Genomic DNA, 19,610 nt, shown 5'->3' on the forward strand with positions numbered 1-19,610 from the left:
GGCCGGAAGTGACGGAACTGCTCTGAGCACTTCCGGAGCTGCTGAGACGGCTTCGCCGGAGGAAGCAGCGCGGGCCTTGACCGGGGTTGGCCCGCCGCCTCCGCCGCCGCCGCGCCTGGACCCGGTTCTTCTGGCCCGGCCCGACCCGGTCTGGCCCGCCCGGGCTCAGCGGCCGCGGGGCCACGGCTCCCGGTAAGTGCGCGGTGCGAGTCTAGGCCTTGTTTACCCCGGCGGGCCGGGGGAGGGGGTGGGCTCTCCGCGCGCCTCCCTAGCTCGGCCGGGGCTCCGCCTTCGTCGCTGCCCGCGAGGTCCCGGCGCCCTTGGCAGCTCTTACACTGTTTCAGCGCACTCCGCCACCCGCCGAGGGGCGGCTGAAGGCTGAGGCCAGGGCGAACCGGCGCCTGGCGTCTCTCCGTTATTCCTACTCTCGCCGCCTGCTCAGCTTGCAGTGAGGTCGGAGGCCAGCGTCTCTGATCGACTGGCGCTGGCGCATCTGGGCCCTCCCCGCCGGTTGCGCCGGCAGACGCGCTGCCTTCGGGGCTCCCCACTCGAGTCATCGTTGGGAGCTCTAGCAGTGCCGCCCGCGCGGTTAGTTAACGTCCGTTGGTGAAGGGTCCCGCAGCGCGTGGGCTCCGTGTCCTCGCGGATACCGCGGCGCCTCGGACGGGACAGGCGGCCCAGGAGCTGCGCCGACGCCTCGCCCGACGCTGCTGTGCTAGCGGCGGCAGAGGCGACCGTGTTCTGGGATGACTTCACCTCAGTACTGATTGTTACCCTGTCCCACAGAACTTTCTGCCACAATGGTCATATTCTGTATCTTTGCTGTTAAGTAGGGTAGCCATTGTCCACACGTGGACATTGAGCATTTGACTTACGGCTCGTTCAACTGAAAAAGCAAATGTTAAATTTAATTTTTAAGTTAAGTTAAATTTAAATAACCACATGTGGTTAGTGGCTACCGTATTAGACAGGGTTCATATTTTTGTATCAAGTAATTTTTTTCGGACTTGGAGACTTAGTAACTGACCCTACAGTGCTAAATATTTCGTCTGGAGTAAACGTTGTCAGACCCACCAAAAAGTCTGTGTTTTGTTCTTGTCATCTTTAAATTGAGAAGTCTTCCGTTTGAATTCTTTAGCCCAGGGTGGGTGGCAGGTCTTCTGAACACGTGACTTTGACTGGGGGAAGGGGGAGGAGTAATTTCTGTTACTCCTTTTCTGTTTGGGATGTAAGGATAATATTTAATATCCAAAGGAAATCAAAGCGTTATCATCAGTTCTGTTAATAAAGTAATAACATACTGGCCCCTTTAAGCAATGTCAGCACTCTTTCAAATAGAATAGGGGTATTTAACTTGGAAAAGATTAAAAATTAAGGTTTTATTTAAATTTGGACCTAGAACACCCAGTAAGTATGAAATGACATTCTCCTTTTTGGAAGGCAGCCTGAAGTTTCCCCTGTTTCTTGAATATTTAGTTGGTGAGAAGGCCATGGGCAACCTGTGAGCCCAAATCCTGGAGAAAAAAATCTAGAGAAAGTGAAAACGGTGCTTTTTTTTTTTTTTTTTTTTTCTGCGGTACGCGGGCCCTCTGGTTGCGGAGCACAGGCTCCGGACGCGCAGGCTCAGCGGCCATGGCTCACGGGCCCAGCCGCTCCGCGGCATGTGGGATCTTCCCGGACCGGGGCACGAACCCGTGTCCCCTGAATCGGCAGGCGGACTCTCAACCACTGCGCCACCAGGGAAGCCCAAAACGGTGCTTTTTTTGTTGTGATTCTGGAGGTAGCTTTGTGGATAGTATTAGGCTCTCTGGGAGGGTGATGAGGCGTTATGAGTCCTCATAGGCCCTGGATCTGGTGAAAGTATTATGCTGGACTCTACTGGTTGGCAGCAGTGTGGTCCTGGGCAAGTTGCTTAATCTTTTTGAACTCTAGTTTCCTCATTTGTAAGAAAGGGATGATAGCCACTTTGTAGGGTTATAAACATTTAATGAGAATGAGTCTGACCTGAAATTGGCTCTCATTAAATGAAAGGTATTATTGGTAGTGATATTTTGTAGATGGGAGCAATATTTATAATGCTCTTTATGCAGATTTGCCTAATAAGCAGTATCGTACATAAAAATGCAGATAAAAGAAAACAATAAAAAAATCAATTATTCGTCTTCTATCTTGGAAATCATCTTCCATAATCATTGTTTGGACTTTGATTTTCATTTAGTTTAAATTTGCCTGTTTGTGTTTGAAGTATTTCTTTGAAAGTTATAAGCTCTGGTTTTCCAAGAAATTCAAAAGGATAAAGAAATGGACATAAAATTTCTAATTAAGTAAGAAAATAGTACTTATTTAGTCTTGGTTAGTGGGATCTGCAGTTCTGAGAAAGTCAGGTAGCCCTTGAGCATGTCAGAAGAGAGGTGGAAAATGGGTGTTAATATTGCCTAGTGGGCATTCTACTGGAGATATTTTTTTTGTCTTTTTTTGAGCCCAAACCACTGGACCACCAGGGAATTCCCTCTGTTTTCTCTCTCTTTGTTTTGTTTTGTTTTTTGTTTTCTTTTGGGGACTTTTTTATTTGAAAATATTTTTTTCATGAATAAAGTGAGATCTGAAATATTGGCAGTATTCTGTAAGTGTTAGTGGAGATGACTTCATGGCAAAAGTCCAGTTTAAGTCAATTATGATTTGCTTTGTCAACCTCTATGTAACATTTAAAATTGAAATTGTGGTAGTTAATTTAGGAAATCTTAACAATAAGAGTGAGGTGGTGCCCAACATTGTAAATCAACTGTACTCCAATAAAAATTTTAAAAAAAAAGTGAGGTGTGGTGGGCTTTCAAACTGAGGGAGGGAACTGGGTATCCATTTCTCTCACCAGTACCCCAGGTTAAATTATTGTTAGCTGTTTATTTATTTATTTAAGTCTATTTATTTATTTATTTATTTATTTATGGCTGTGTTGGGTCTTCATTGCTGTGCGCAAGCTTTTCTCTAGTTGCCGTGAGCAGGGGCTACTCTTCGTTGCGGTGCACGGGCTTCTCATTGCAGTGGCTTCTCTTGTTGTGGAGCACGGGCTCTAGGCACGTGAGCCTCAGCAGTTGTGGCACGTGGGCTCAGTAGCTGTGGCATGTGGGTTCTAGGGTGCAGAAGTAGTTATGGTGCTCGGGCTTAGTTGCTCCATGGCGTGTGGGATCATCCTGGACCAGGGATTGAACCTGTGTCCCCTTCATTGGCAGGTGGATTCTTAACCACTGTGCCACCAGGGAAGTCCCACTGTTTACTTTCAATACTTTCTTTTTTTAGAAGGCCATGTAACTCTTGTCAGTATATAATTATGACATATAGATTTCTGTGGGACTTATAAGAAAACAATTTCTGGTCCCTTGCTGCTTGTCCTTTTAAATGTCTTTACTTTTTAGAAAATAAATTTGCAAACTCAGGGTACCAATTTTAAAATATATAAATAGAACTATCTCTTTTCATTTTAGATGGAAATTATATAGACTATTTGGATGACATCTTCCTGAAAGATCTTCAGGAATTACAGGTAGTTTTAATTTAATTTAAAGATTAATTTTTTCTCCTAAAGGAAAAATACCATAGTTAAGTTCAGTTGTGATGAGGTGGTTCTAGCATACAAAACAATTTTGTTAAAAGTCAAACTGCAAGTATTACATTACTGCTCTCTCATTAATGTGACTTATTTTTTAATTTGAGCATTTATAGGTAACATCAGGTAGATTCACTGATATTTTTATAATATCATTAAAATGTGGCTCTATAATCCCTTATGCTGGTTACATATTCAGCACACATTGATTTTTAATCTTTGTTTTAATTTTTTTTTTTTTTTGGAGGGATTATGTACTTCAAATAGGTTTTAAATTTACTTTAGTATTTGATCCAGATTTGGTTATGTAAATTATTTACATACTATTCAATCCAAATGCTCTTGCATTTTAAGGTCCTATTATTTTTAGATTTAAATCACTATTTGATACTGTTACTTGGAAATGATCACTTGAAATAATTCTTGTGCAGAGAAGTTAATGGGTATTTGCCAAAGTCCTCTCTGAGAAGAAGTTAAGACTTGTGACTGTTTTGCTTTCTCAACTAGTATTCTCTTTTCATTTATATGTAATTGAGTAACATTTTGATCTGTGAGGATTTTTCAGTAGCTTGTTACATTTGATCTCTTGTTTCTTTACCCTAAGTAGATTCTAGCCTTATCCTGCTAAGGCAGAATATCTATAGTTTTCCTTCACTATTGGGTCAGTTTCTTTGCCTCTTAAGTACCTCTTTTAAAAGATTAGTAGAACCCTTTAAAATGGAAAAATCAGTTAACTTTGCAGACTAGAGGAGGATGTTGAAGAGCTATGTGGTTTTTATTTTTTCTTTACTATGCACCTTTTTTTCCATTTATCTGAGAGTGATGTCTGTAAAACAATGGTATTCTTTCCCTAGATATTAGGGAAAGAACTGTGTCCCTATTTATGTACTGTGTCACCACTCAGTGGAGCATAATTAGCTAAGAGATTTTAAACTTTGGTTGTTTAGCTTTTAGGGTGCTTCCTCTGTGGGCAGCCAGCTGTGGGAATGTACTCCTCTCTTAAGGACCGTGGCAGGAAGGACAAATCTATGGGAATTTAACTCCTTGACATAGAGCAGATAGCCTTACTCTTTCATGCCAGACCCTTCATGTGAAGTTACCATTGTTAACTGCTTCTGCCCCTCCAGGAAAGGGTTTCCCTTTGAAAAGCCTGGGCATAGAGATGGTGGTGAGGTTTCTTGTATGAGGGGAGAGTTGGAATAGGCCACAGTGGGGATAGGACCAGGGCTATGCCATTTTGATTCTTGAATGGTTTCTGTTACAGCTTCTCATAGTGAAAGTAAGTAACACTTATTGTTTTCTTTTCTTCCCTTAGAAGACAAAAACACTAATGCATTTGAGAAAGTGGTAAAGTTTGTGGGGAGGGGAAAAAACTGCTTTCCTGATCTGCAACTCGCCTGGATGTTAAGATGTCTGTGGACATGAATAGCCAGGGGTCTGACAGCAATGAAGAGGACTATGACCCGAATTGTGAGGAAGAGGAAGAGGACGAGGACCCTGGGGACATAGAGGACTATTATGTGGGCGTAGCCAGCGATGTGGAGCAGCAAGGGGCCGATGCCTTTGATCCTGAGGAGTACCAGTTCACCTGCTTGACCTACAAGGAGTCCGAGGGTGCTCTCAATGAGCACATGACCAGCTTAGCCTCTGTCTTAAAGGTGAGCAGCGTTGTCAATTCCCAAGTGTAATTCCTGCAATTAAATCTAAATATGAGCTGTTGCTAACGTCGCCTTCAGACTGATCAAATGGCCTGTAGCTTGAAACCAAATATAACTGTATGTTGCATCATCTGGACACATTTGATGCATTTACTTTGTTTGCTAATATGTGCATATCTAAGGTCCTCAGCTTCCCAGACTACTAGGAATTAGAAAGGAAGGGTGGGGTGGATTCAGGAAAAATAGACCAGAAGTACATAGAAAGCAGAACTACATAGATTAACACTTGTTTCAGAAAGTCTTATGAAACTTTATGAGGTAAGACAGGATAAGCATCAGAATCACCATCTTCAACACACCAGTGTGTGGGTGACTGATAAATGTCTTAAGAGAGGTACCTAGATCTCCTGGTTTGCTGTGAATAATCAGTGCTTCTGGGCTAATGAGCTCATTTGTTTCGTATACTGATGACTAATGTCTGATGTTGAAAGAGATTTTAGCAATAACTAAGAATAAAGCAAGTTCTCATAGCTTGTATTTCATTGATTTTGGGGGGTGTTAAATTGAAATTTTAAGTAACTAACAAAATTGGTTATTCTAGCAAGCACCTTATTTTTAACACTTAAACTAGCATACTTTTCAATATCTTGCACCTCAGGCCAGTTACTGTCCTCACTATGTACCTTTTGTACTATGTAATATTACCCTAGTACATAGCATAGCCACATAGAACACCATGTACTGTGAATGTGAATATTATTATAGTCATTTAGACAATTTCCCAGCATGTTTCTTTCTCCTCTAACCTTGGCCATTATGTGAAAGTGGGGAAATTTCTCCTACTTTACTGTTTTCCCTGACCTTCCTTTCAGGAACTGTTACATGGATTTTGTTGTTTGCTAAAATTGAAGATCAAGAGCACATTGGAATGAATTCAACCAAATAATTTTCATGTTGGTATTTAAATGGAAATAACTAAGGTGTGCCATGGGTCATTACTATAAAAGTTGCTTTATCTACTAGTTCAGGCAATTTTTTTTTCCAGGTGTTCGGCAAAGGCTAACTAATACCTTGGATTTGGACACTCAGGGCTTTATTAGCAACTAGCTGAAAGCTAAAGCTTTTTGTGTGACTCACTCCTAGAAGTGTGCACATTTCCTCTCTTGTGCTCAGCATAAAACTCTGAAGAATGGAGACCCATTGGAACCTCTGGGTTTGGGATTTCTCCACCATAACGATAACAAAGCTGCTGGGACCTCTGCTTTCCAAGGGCATTTCCCTGGTAGAAAAGAGGCAGCAGATCCTTTCCTTCCTCGTTATTCACACCTCTCCCTATCTGGTCAACTAGTTTCTTTTACTTTAACCATATTATACATAGTCTTGGTATTCAAAATTACAAAAAAAATTGTCAGGTGTGTGGTTCTGGATGGTATCAATTGACTAAGTTCATCAGGATGTTCCCATCTATGCGTAGGAATTCTCAGTTTGTCCAGCCCCTTGCGCTGACTTCCTGACCTGCTAGAGCGGGGCACAGCTGAGGGGCACAGGCCCTTTCCTCCTTTTTTTTTTTTTTTAATTGTAGTAAAATCCATAAAATTTACCATTTTACGTCCTTCCTTTTTATTAGGCTGTCATATTGTCGGCCCCCTGGAAAGCCTTTCCTTCATCTCCTCACCTTTTAGTACCCTCAGGGCTCCTTCAGAGTCTACCTTGTGATTTCCCTGAGTGAGTCTCCTCAAGACCCTTTAGAACACAGTGGTTGTTTCTTTTGGTCCCAGTGTACAAATGTTACAGCCCGTGTTTATTACATCGTATAGTGTAGTCTTCTGACTGCTTCATGTTGTTTTACCTTTTCACATGTTTTTGCATGTTCTCTCCAACTAGATTGTTACTTCCTGGAGGGCAGAAACTACATTTTACCTTCTCTCTCCCATCATTGCTATCATAGTGTTTCATCCATAATAGGTATTGAATAATTTTGAGATACTTGTGGATTTTGTCAATTTTTGATGATGTAGCTGATGTTATTGGTGTGAGCTAGATTTCCTAGTCCCTGCTGTATATTCTCTACTGTCGTAAAAGGGCATTATTCTGTCCCTCAAGATCATGAAGAGTAGAACAAAAAGAACTTGGAACAGAGATGAATGAACAAAGAGAGATGGAAGAAAGTTGAAACCTCAGGAAAGGGTTAAAGAGAAAATGAAGCAAAGAGGAAAATAATCCATGAAATTTTAGATGATGGTAGAAGTAGAAGATGGATTTTTTTCCCTCCCTCACTGAGGAGCATGTTAACACCATTTCCTTTCTGGGGCTGGGCGGCAAACGTCCTGGCTCGTTTGGTGGCTTGGCTGCACATAAAGGGGCTCAGTGGTGTTTTAAGTGGTTCAGGAATTTGACCAAAGACAACAGGCAGAAATAGCTTGGTTAAGAGTAAGGGAGAGGGAATCACACACAATCTTCCTCTCTCAGGCTGGCTAAAAACTAGCATTGGTTTTATTTTTGTATTTAAAATTTTTTTGAGACGAGGAAATAATTTAAGTGCTGAGTTTACAGAATGGTGTTCACAGGTGCTTTGGCTACTCTCACTCCCCTGTTGCATGTGTCTCTGAGAATGGAGCTCAGTAGTCATCACCCAGGTCAGTACTGTTTTCCCTCATTGGTCATGGTGCTGTTTGCACAACTCTGTGACTTATTGAGATATTTAATTCTTTCATATGATTTAGGTGTTATTCAGCTAGTAGGAAATGTGATACGTACGTGGTTTAAAATTAGAGCCTTATGAGCAGCTGTCCATGAACAAAAGCTAAGTTTGAGGAGTGGCATCAGTTTTCCACTGATCTGTGTTACTCATTTTGTTGTGTTCTGGCAGTTGCCTGTCGGTTAGCCGTAGCCTAACAAAATTAAGCCTTCTGTTACATTTTGGGATTTGAAGTCTCTTAAGCAGAAAATTGCCAGTTGCCTGGGTAGAAAATTGCCAGTTGCCTGGGACACTGGGCTTTTGGTTTAGTGAGGGCCCTTGGTGTCAGAGAGTCTTCCTGTATGTATTCTGGGACCAGTCCTTGAGTAAGATCATTAATTGAGAAAGGAAAGTGCCCAGAAAATCAGATCCCGGACTGAGGATAGACAACAGAGAAAATGCTTATCTGTTATGGGGTGGTGGCGGTGGGGACTGCTGATGTTCAAATAATGGCAAAACAGAAGCATTGTTTAGGGAATGAGCTAACATCCTATACAAATGGAATAGTCGTGAAAGATGAAATGATTGCCAAGTGAGGTGGATTGTGTTGTAAGAGGGGGAAAATCTCTGACGAATACTTTAGTGATATTTCAGTCTTTAAAGAAAACAAAGTTACCTTTTAAAAAATTTTTTTAAATTTTATTTATTTTTGTCTGTGTTGAGTCTTCGTTGCTGCGCACAGGCTTTCTGTAGTTGCAGTGAGTGGGGGCTACTCTTCGGTGTGGTGCGCGGGATTCTCATTGTGGTGGCTTCTATTGTTGCAGAGCACGGGCTCTAGGTGTGTGGGCTTCAGTAGTTGTGGCGTGTGGGCTCAGTAGTTGTGGCTTGCAGGCTCAGTAGTTGTGGCACATGGGCTTAGTTGCTCCACGGCATGTGGGATCTTCCTGGACCAGGGCTCAAACCCATATCCCCTACATTGGCAGGTGGTTTCTTAACCACTGTGCCACCAGGGAAACCCTACATGCTGTATTTTTATATGAAACTTACACAAATATTATTATTGCTGCTATAGATGAGGGGAGGCCTTTTCTGGTAATAACAGGCATTTTTATTGCAAAATGTGCTATAGTTAACTTAGAATAATTTTGTCATTCAGTGAATCCTGTTGGTACTGTTCCCTGAATTTCATGAGGCATTTGCTGTCAGGCTGCCTAAGAAGGAGATTAGGCATGGTTGAGCCCCAGAGAGAGCCCAGGCTGGCTTTCATTGGTGATGGGCTGGAAGCGTCTCCCACGTTGTGTGCGCCTTCTCTCAGCAGCATGTCAGGGCTGTGGGCGGGAGAGGCAGAGTGTTGCTGCTCAGAGCCCTGCTCATGCTTCAGAAAGGAGAAGAAATAGTACATTTTGGGCTAGATCTAGTCCATGGAGCTACCGTGAGCTATCTGAGCTTTCTGCTCATAGGATAAACTTCAAGATAGGGTGCAGCAGCAGTGCAAGTAACCAAAGTCCACGGATCGATTAAGCATGGGGATGGGGAAGTTACCTTCTGGGCTGGAGTGGGAGACTAAGATGTATAGGTAAAAAAGAATAAAATGTAGAGGATCATGAATGCAGCCTAAGGTGTCTTTACTGTTGGAGGGAAGAATTTGATTTTTTAAACTTCAGTGCTGAACTGTGCTGCTCATTTTCTCAAGCCTGGTTTTCCTCAAATATGGTTAGAGAAGTAAACTGGTTATTAATGAGTGTTTTTACTACAGTTCTTGCTTTACGAATTGCTGTATTAACTGTAGTAGAGCTGGGAAAATGTTCCCTAGAACACTCTATTCTGCCACCCTCTTGCTTGAATTTGTTTTAAGATCTAGTGCTTGCTATTCAGCAAAATATGGCTGGAAAATCTCTCAAGAATTCTTTTTCTGTGGATCATTTTTCCCTTTCGTGGATGAATCATGAGTTTTCAGGACTTCTGACTTTAAGTGCAGAAGTCTTTATAGTCCCTTGTTCAAAACAACCCGGTTTCTATGCATTTGTCATTTGTAACATAAGCAGTTAATATTCTTAACAACAAATACCTTATATTTATCCTTTCTCTCAAGTGGCACTGAGTTTTTGTATAATACCTGGAAAAGACTAACTTTATTAAATCAACTTTCTTGTATTCTGGTATAGCTGAATTTAAAAAACATTTTACTTTTATTTATACATTCATTAATTAACCAAGTAATGGTTGTTTTCTTGTTACTACTCATGGAAAAGTATCTTTAAACTGGGCCTAGTAACACTGAATGTTTGTGTGCTGAACAGCCATCTGATTTCTATTTTTATGATCTGATGTCAGGTTTCTTTGCATGCCTGTATCTCAGAATCTAGATTAAATTCCTGTGTTTCAAATAGTTGGTTGTTAGTGGATGTGTTGACCATACTTCACCATACTTTAGTCTGGAAGTCTGATTTGTGTTTTACTGGTATATAAATTTGTTTTTTAAAGGGAGATGAGAAATGTCCAGAGTGACATTGAGAATTGCCTAAGTGCAGCTAGTGCTAGAGTTGTCCCTGTCTTGCCAGCTTAGAAAGGTTATTGTTATCATTGACTTTGTGTCCTCACTGTGTACCTGGCATCACACACAACATGCTCACTGCCTTCCAGAAAAGAAGCTCTTCATCAGATTCAAGGCCAGCTTTCATTCTGGTCTTTTCTTGTACTTTCACACTACCTTAGGAACCGTGTAAACCATTTGTAATCAAGGGGTGATTCTAATTCCACAGTTGTCCTAAACCTGAACTTATTTATATTTAAATGATTATTGTTGAGATGTTAATACAGTTGAAGAATATCATTCATAATTCCATTAATGTAAAATAAAAGTTTTCTTCCTTGCTTATTATCCTTAGGTCTTGTCCCTATTCATAGATAATGTTACTGTGCTGCAATTCATTCATTCATTCAACCAATATTTATTGAGCACCTACTATGTTACAGGCACTGGGAAAATAGCTGTGAACAAAATAGACAAGAATCCTTGATCTGGGCAACAGTACATTCTAGTAATCATTATGTACATGTATTTATATATTCTATTTTTTTGTGTAAATTTCCAACATTTCCTCTTGTTTATACTTCATCCTCATTAGTTATTTTAGGGATAACATACCATCTTGTTCTTGAACCATAATTTTCTCAAGGTTTCCCCATTGGGCATTTAGGTGAGTACTTATGTGTTACAGTTATGGGGACTGGTTATATTGCTGTGAGTATTTTCATGGATGTGGCCTTTGTGTTGTTGAGCCTGGGCTAGTGGTCAGATAACTAGGTTCCAGTTCCTTTTCTGCCATTTAATATAACATGACCATGGGCAAGTTTCTCAACATCTCTAAGCTTCAGTTTCCTCATCTATAAAATAATGATAATTAATACCTTCTTCACAGCATTAAGTGAGATGATGCATATAAAGTGCCTGGCACATGAGTGTTCAAACATGGTCATGGTAGAAGCAGGGCAAGAGTTGAATAAGGAGAATATTGCTTTCACATGTTTGCTGTGGGTCCTTAAAACATTCTCAGGATTGTGCATTTTGAGTCATAGGGTAGGAGCCACATTGTGGAAGGTTCTGGGTGACATATTACTGACTGATGCTTCTGAGTGTGTGTGTGGTAGTTGGATCATGTACCTTGGACTCTTTTGCCTTCATCCAAAGCCTCTAGTGTCCTTCTCCTGGGGCCTACTGATAATAAAAGTAAAAATAACACAAATTGAATTTTGAATTGGGACTAGGAAAAGATTATAGGGGAATGTAGCCTGTCTTTTGTTCCTACATTTCTGATGAACTGCAGCGGTTGGTCTTGTGCCTGCATTGACAGCACTCCTTAATGAAGTGCTGAGCTTAGTTGATTTTGGGATCCTTGTTACTAAGGCACCTCCTTACCTTTTTTTTTTTTTTTTTTCCCATGCCACATGGCATGCGGGAATCTTAGTTCCCCTACCAGGGATCGAACCTGTGCCCCCTGCAGTGGAAGTGTGGATCCTTAACCACTGGACCGCCAGGGAATTCCCAAGCACCTCCTTACTTTAACTTTTGCTCTGTCCCAATATCACTCCCCTACTGCTCTAGGAAAAATTTAAAGGATTAGAGTTCTCTGCTCGAAAGAGTGAAGAGTTGTAGGAAAGATTTGAGAAAGGTACAGACTGAGATAGCAGGAAGCTTCTCACCTTGCTCGTCCTAAAATGTGTCTGCCTGTGGCTTGATTAATTAAACTGTCATGAATTGTCGGAATATGAAGCTTACGTTGTGTTCTCTTTTCTTTAAACTATCACGAGCCTTTATAAACATGAAATGGTTTTACTGTGATAACCACAAGTTACCAATCATAAATAGAGGAAAGTACAGGCAGGAAGAGTGAGAGGTTTGTTTGGAGATTTTAACAGGAGAACAGAGCTGTTCTTATAATCATGAACAAAGAGTGGTCTCTATCTGAAAATGTTGCTCTCTGTGACTAGCAGTTTCTTTCCTGGCCAGTACATGCTCTACCCACTCATTTCCTTTTTCCGTTGTTTTAGACTTTTACTGGTTTCTTCAATGTTCTCACCATCATTTTCCAGTCTGTATATAGCCTTGCCACGTTTTACAAGAAATATTCCAGTGCCATCAAACGTGGCTTTCTGGATTCTCTATCTTAATTGGTGATACCACCATCTACCAAGCTGGAAACTGAGGATTTACCCTTGACTCCCTTCTCCCATGAAGCCCTCTCTCATCTCCACAGTCAGACACTCTTGCCTCTATACCACTTTGTGGTACATGTTTCTTTCTTTTTTCTTTTTTAAGTTGTTTATTTTTTATTTTTGGCTGCATTGGGTCTTCGTCATTGAGTCTTTGTTGTTGAACGTGGGCTTTCTCTAGTTGCGGCGAGCAGGGCCTACTCTTCATTGTGGTGTGCAGGCTTCTCATTGCAATGGCTTCTCGTTGCGGAGCACAGGCTCTAGGCACGCAGGTTTCAGTAGTTGTGGCACATGGGCTCAGTAGTTGTGGCATGCAGGCTCTAGAGCACAGGCTCAGTAGTTGTGTCTCACGGGCTTAGTTGCTCCATGGCATGTGGGATTTTCCTGGACCAGGGCTCAAACCCGTGTCCCCTGCATTGGCAGGCGGATTCTTAACCACTGCGCCACCAGGGAAGTCCCTGTGCATGTTTCTTGGTATGTACTTATGCTATTTGGAAAATTAGTTGTTTGTAAGCCAGGGATTGAACTCTTTGAGATAGAGGTCCATGTTTTTTCTTTGTATAACAGCATCTAGCAAAAAATGCCAGGTTATGTTTTGTTCTCAGTAAGTGTTGCTTATTGTTGATCTGACTGTCTAAGCCCAGGCCAATAATTGCAAAAGTTGAGAATCTAACCCCGAGGCTCTACTCTGTGTGCTCATGTTTGTAAACAGAAGACATGCTTGTTGAAGGGCTTCCATGAAGCCAGCTGACTTTTAAGTACAGATAATATATACCTAGTGGATGTGTGGTTCCCAGCTTGGTGTGCATGTCAGAATTAGTTTTGGCAGTTCTCATACAGAAGACTGAATTTCGTGCAGATATAATAAAACAATCTTCAGAGGTGAGGTGAGGTATTTTACATTATATTCATGTGGAAGTACAAAAAAATTATGAAATGATTCAGGTTATCAAAATGAGGAGAGAGGATTGCATCCTTTCTTTGGCTGCTGAAAAGATATGTCCAACATTCAGAGTGTACTGGTTTTTTAACCAGAATGAGAGTAGGATGTAAACTGCCCACCTATACTCACAAATTGGGTAGGTTTTCTGTAATATTTTTGATGTCTAAACATTACTTCATATTTCCTTACCAAAATAAAAGTGGGTCCTTATGTCCATGTTGATAATGAGTAGCTGTAAAACTGACTAATAGTATCTGCAATCATAAATACAATGTGAATGTTTTAAAGGGTTTTTATTTTATGACGTAAGTGGAACACCTGAAGTCTTTGCTTCAAGATGGTTGGCTGCCCTCAGATACATTTGTCCCTTCTCCATTTTTTTTGTTTGTTTGGTATTCAAATGTCTGTAACAGCTTTATTTACAATAGCCAAAAACTGGAAACAACCCAAATATCCACAAACAGATGAATGAACAAATAGTGGCATACCCATAGAACAGCGTACTGTCATCAATATAAAGAGTGGGCTGCTCATACAAACATCATTGATAAATCTCAAAATATGCTGCATGAAGAAACTCAGGGGAAAAAATAAACAATTTATTATTTCAATCATATACAATGCTAGAAAATGCAAACTTATCTATTGGAAAGTGAATTAATGGTTGCCTGGAGAGCTGGGGGGAGGGCAGGAAAAGAGATTATTAAAGAGCATGAGGTAAATATGGAGGTGCTCCTCCATTTTTAAATAACCATGAAAATGAAAGTAAAGGCATATATATGTTATAAACACATATTAACAAAGAGAACATGTGGGGGGAGCATGTGGGACATCATTGTACGTGGGAGCCAGTTTGTCCAACATGTCTTTGAAGAGGTTGTGGGCTCTGATTTGACTAAGACTGGGAAAGATAAGTGTGCTGCAGATGGGGGGATTAATTAAAGGTCTGTATGTAGAACAGTCAGGCCTGCTCTCACTTGGTCTCTCGGCAAAATAATCTGGATAATCTGGGGAGAAATAGGGCACTTAGAGAATGTAAGATTTGGTTCTCTTCATTTGTCATTTTGGGAGCCTTTGAGTCTTGAATAATTGCTGCCCCTGATCAGTTACCCTAAAGAAAAGCCTGTCATTTGGCAGGTCTGTTCATGTACACAGAGCTAGGATTCATTTCCTGAGACCCCCTGTTTGAAAATTGTAACATTCACATAAAATTCACCATTTTAAAGTATACAATTCAGTGGCATTTAGTACACTCATAGTGTTGTGCAGCCATCTTCTGCATCTAGTTCCAAAACATTTTCATCACCCCAAAAGGAAACTTGGTACCCATTAAGCAGTTACTTTCCACTCCCCCCATCTCTGGCAGCCACTAACCTGCTTTCTGTGTCTCTGGATTTACCTATATATGCTATATAAATGGAATCATGCAATATGTGACCTTTTGTGTTGCTTTCTCTTATCATAATGTTTTTGAGGTTCATCCAAGCTGTAGCATGTATCAGTACTTCATCCCCCTTTTTGGGTGACTCTTCATTTTTTTAATGTGAATGGCTAACCAAGAATTACCAGACATTTCAGGAAAACATGCAAAATGAAAGAGAAACAGAAAAATTGACCTTAGCTGAAACAGACTAGTAGGTAATTTTGCTTGTTTTTAAAAGTGCACTATTTAGTATTTGCCAAGATACTCAAGAAGATGTGACATCTATAAAACAATCAGAGATGCCATCAGGAAGAAAATCAAAACAAAAAGAACTTGTGGAGATGAATTATGGGTTTGTCAAGTTAAAAAATATTCCGTAGTTAGGTCAGAAGATAAAATCAAGAAAATCTCTCAATGTAAAGCCAACATGCAGGCAAAAAATGTATGTGAAAAAACAGAGACATGGAGGTTCAAGCCAGAGATCCAGCATTTACTAGGATTTGTGGGAAGTGAGAACAAAAAATTGAAGGAAAGAAAATATTAAAAAGTATAAGAAGGAAATTTCCAGGAGCCAAAGAGAGGAGAGTCTTCATATTGAAAGGGTCTATTCATTGCCCAGAAGAATAAAGAAAGACCCATTGCCAGAACTGTCCCTGTGAAATTTCAGAAAAACAAGGATAGACAGAAAACTCTAAAAGTTTCCATAAAGATATATCAGGTCTTCTAAAAGAAATGGGAATCAGATGTCTCAGCAGCAGCAGTTACAACCAGAAGACAGTGGAGCAATGGCCTTCAAAGTCCTGAGGGAAAATAGTTCTGAATCTAGAATTCTGTCCTTGAAAAATAAACTTGTTTTCAGATGTGCAACGACTCCCAAAATTTACGTCCCTTGTACCTTTTCTGAAGTAGTTACTTCAAGATGAAAATCAAAAAAGAGAAAAATAAAATTGAAGAAATGATTGAGGACTTACCTGGTGGTGCAGTAGTTAAGAATCCACCTGCCAATGCAGGGGACACAGATTTGAGCCCTGGTCTGGGAAGATCCCACATGCCGCAGAGCTAGTAAGCCCGTGTGCCACAACTACTGAGCCTGTGCTCTAGAGCCCACGAGCCACAACTAGTGAGTCCACGTGCCACGTGCTCCTAGAGCCTGTGCTCCACAACAAAGAGAAGCCACCACAATGAGAAGCCTGTGGGCCGCAAAGAAGAGTAGCCCCCACTTGCTTCAATTAGAGAAAGCCCGCGTGCAGCAATGAAAACCCAAAGCAGCCAAAAAATAATTAATTGATTAATTTTAAAAAAGAAATGATTGAACTAACCTAGTAGTCCAGTGAAAAGTCTCTTGTTCAGCTGTGTAACAGGCCTGGAAAATGGTCAGCCCAGATTGGAACAGAAACTTGGTGCGATCCAAGAAAAATTTCTTCAGGAATAGGAGTGAGGTGGATTCCAGCAATAGATAGAATGAAGAAACTGGAAGATGGGTGGGATGTGGTGAAGAAACCATAGGTCTCTTCACAAGGGGCAAGGGAAATAGAATTCCCACGCAAAGCAGAAACACTACACACAAAAAAATCACAAGCCAAATAAATATAAAGCAAACCCTCCTTATGGCACAAGTATGAGTGATTGGCAGCAACTAATAATGATAATGTATTTGTGCCTGATGTACAAACATTCTTCTTTGAGTGGGCCAAGGACCGTGACATTGGAAGCTCAGGGTAGAAAATGCAATTCTGGCCCTGTAAACAATGACTTAAAATTACAAAGGGTACAGATAGAGGAACTGAAAATAGTGATTTTAATATCAAAAAGTTGGGGCTTGGATGGGAGTGGGTAGCGAGTGGTATAAGTAAGCTAAGTCTGGTAGAGAATTATGGGCCTACTCAGCGATGTTGGTAACAACCAGAAGAACCCAGACGAATGACTGGGAGAGATTTCTCCTGGATGGGAAGACTGGGAGGATGGGGGTGGGGCAGGACAGAGGGGCAGGTGTTGTTCCTTTTCATCAAAGTGCTTTTTATGAACCATTTGATTTATTTTTTGTTCAGTGGTAATTGGGATAGGTAAAGAATTTGTTGATTCCCAATAAAAGAAGTGTTTCTGAGTGTCTTCTGTTGTCTTAACTTTTAGATAGATGCTAGGAAAGATGGGGAAAAAATAGTTTAACCTCTACCATAAAATAACTTAAAGATCTCTTTGCCTTTAGTTTCTGTCCCCTCCTTTTTTAGAATGCTGAGAAAGAAAGGAGGTATAAATAAATAAAACCTTTTCTACTTCTATTTCATATTTTCTGATATACCCCACTAAAAGCACCATTTTATTTTGCTCTCTTGAAAAACTTGGTTTCTCCACATTCCAGCCTGAACTCTTCTTTCCTGTTGCTCCTCTGCCTAATGTTTGATTTTTGCCTCCTCAAACCTCCTGTCAGCATCTCTGCCGTTTGTGTCACCCTCAGAAGGCTTCTCAGCCCGCCATTCTTTTTCTTTTTTTTTTTAAACCCTCCCTTCTGGAGCTGTATCTGGCCTCTCCTGCTAGATTGTGCACCCCCTGAGGGCTTGGAAGGCTTTGGTGCCTGCCTGGGCTCTGGAGGAGGCTGTGGATTTGCAGTGGCTTGAGATTAGACCATAGGAGACGGGCAGAGGGTAACATTAGCATATAGGACCTAGTACTGGCACAGGTATTGTTCTAGGTGCTTAGGTATGACAGAGAAGGAAAGTGTTCTTAAAAACCTCTTCCCTCAGAGAGGAGATTCTGTTCTGTTGGAGGTTTACATAAACATAAAAGCTATAAAAATGTGATGTATGTTTTGAGCATAGCTAGCAACAGCAGTCAGTGGCTCTGCCTTTGAAATATGCTGTTGGTGTTTGTGGCTTTGTCACTAAGATATGCTAGCCTATGAGGTGTCCTCTGGAGAAGAGAGGTGACCTAGCTGGAACTGCCTAGAGGTATTTGGTATTCCCTCTCCTTTGTCTCCTCACAATAGCAGTAGTTGGAGAAGACAGCATTGTTTGAAATCACTTATGGACAAGATGGGTTTATAGCTGCAGGAATATGGTAGGATACTTGGCTTTCAGTCCTACTATGTGTAGTTCATTGGCTATCAGCTCCTATCTGCATTTCTTTTGGTTGTGGTTACTGGATATGACCTTGGTTCACTGAAGTTACAATCATCCAGCCTATATATGGCATCCCCCTAGAAAACTGTTAGAATTCTAGAAGGGGCTGTAATCAGCCTTTTGTACTAAGTATTTCCCAGAAGATTTTCATTGAAATGCAAACCTAAAAGATATGCTGGCTGGGATTTACTTCACAATAATCTAGAGGGTAGGGGGTAGGTAGGGTGCAGATACAGTGGACCTGGCCATGAGTTGATGTTGGAGCTGGGTGATGGGTACATGGGTTTCATTATAGTCTTTACTTATATAGATGCTTGGAATTTTTCATAATAAAAAAATTACCCTCATGGTCAAGAAATGGATGACTTTCGTATTTTTGCTTTATTGTATTTTTCATAAATAACTTTAGTAAGGTCTTTAGGTGTTTTTGGTATTGATTTTAATGATCAGAGACCATAACAGGACTAAATTAAGGATAGACTGGAGAGAAATCTTCAAATTTGTGTTTATTAATCAGAGTTTTTAAAGCACTTGTAATACATGGGTGCCTCAATTACAAGTCAGCCCTCCCTCCACGGAGAGAAAGTAAAGGAAGCAAAGTTACATTCAGGTGCCTGAGAGCTGACCTTTTAGAGGCTCAGAGTATGAAGGTGTGAAGTATGGGAGAAGTGAAGGCCCACCACTTAAATTAGACTTTAGACCTTGCCTAAGGTTATAGGCACTCTGGGACCCTACTACCACCACCACCACTGCTGATTTTGCCCCATTCTAGGTTGGTGTTCACCTACTCCTTTGTCTCTGTGCTTTAACCTTCTTTCTCTTATTCCTTCAGTACTTTCTTGCCTCACCCTCTACCCTCCAAGACCAAAATCCATCCATCTTGATCTCCTTAGGCTAGTTTTCCTGTATCATGTCCCTTTCTACCCCAGGCCCAGAAGCTGGCCAAAAATTCACTCTTTTCCTTCATCTCTGCTTTTTAGTGAATGACCACTAGTGTTTGTTGACAAATGTGATTGGACCATGAAGTGGCTTAACAACAGGCTGAGGCATGGAGACCCATTCATGTAGCCTTAAAAGATTTCAGGCAGTTGGCAAGTAAGAATTCTAAATAAAAATTGAAACTACCACCTGTATTTTTTCAGGCCGTTGATGCTCACTGCCATCAGCTGCATCCTCCCTATGGCACTGGTAAGTGTGGGAAGGGCTGGTGACAGTTTTGGTGGGCTGCTGAATTTCTTTTTTCTGGGGGAAAAAAATCTATCTGCAAGCTGTGTTATTAACTTGTCCCCAAGGGCTGGACAGCTTGAACCAGCTATAGGAGACTAAAAAGATGAAGAAGCAACTGACCATGTTCAGGGGTTTCCTTGGGGAACTGTTGTCAGGAATGGAGGCTATTCAGTATGTGCTTTGATCCTTACATAAAATTAGCATGTCCTGTGCATTATTTTGAATAATAAATATACAAGTTCTCTGGGA

General features: G+C 41.0%; 1 protein-coding gene across 5 annotated transcripts in view; it reads left to right on the forward strand.

The window, feature by feature from the left end:
* Nucleotides 1-55: 55 nt before the first annotated feature.
* The window catches only part of ARIH2 (ariadne RBR E3 ubiquitin protein ligase 2), a 46,390-nt gene continuing 26,835 nt past the window's right edge, over nt 56-19,610 (forward strand). For 2 of the 5 annotated variants that reach the window (XM_029242872.1, XM_029242868.1), the window contains exons 1-3: nt 56-192; nt 3,483-3,541; nt 4,920-5,262. In XM_029242872.1, the coding sequence (XP_029098705.1) occupies nt 5,014-5,262 (249 nt within the window). In that variant the 5' untranslated portion in view covers nt 56-192; nt 3,483-3,541; nt 4,920-5,013. Of the gene's footprint in view, nt 193-522; nt 589-3,482; nt 3,542-4,919; nt 5,263-19,276; nt 19,323-19,610 lie in introns of those variants that run through there. The other 3 variants (XM_029242873.1, XM_029242870.1, XM_029242871.1) reach the window with 3 other exon arrangements.

The sequence above is a fragment of the Monodon monoceros genome, unplaced genomic scaffold (genome assembly GCF_005190385.1).
Source record: "Monodon monoceros isolate NGI ecotype Baffin Bay Population unplaced genomic scaffold, NGI_Narwhal_1 Super_Scaffold_3, whole genome shotgun sequence".
Taxonomy (NCBI): domain Eukaryota; kingdom Metazoa; phylum Chordata; class Mammalia; order Artiodactyla; family Monodontidae; genus Monodon; species Monodon monoceros.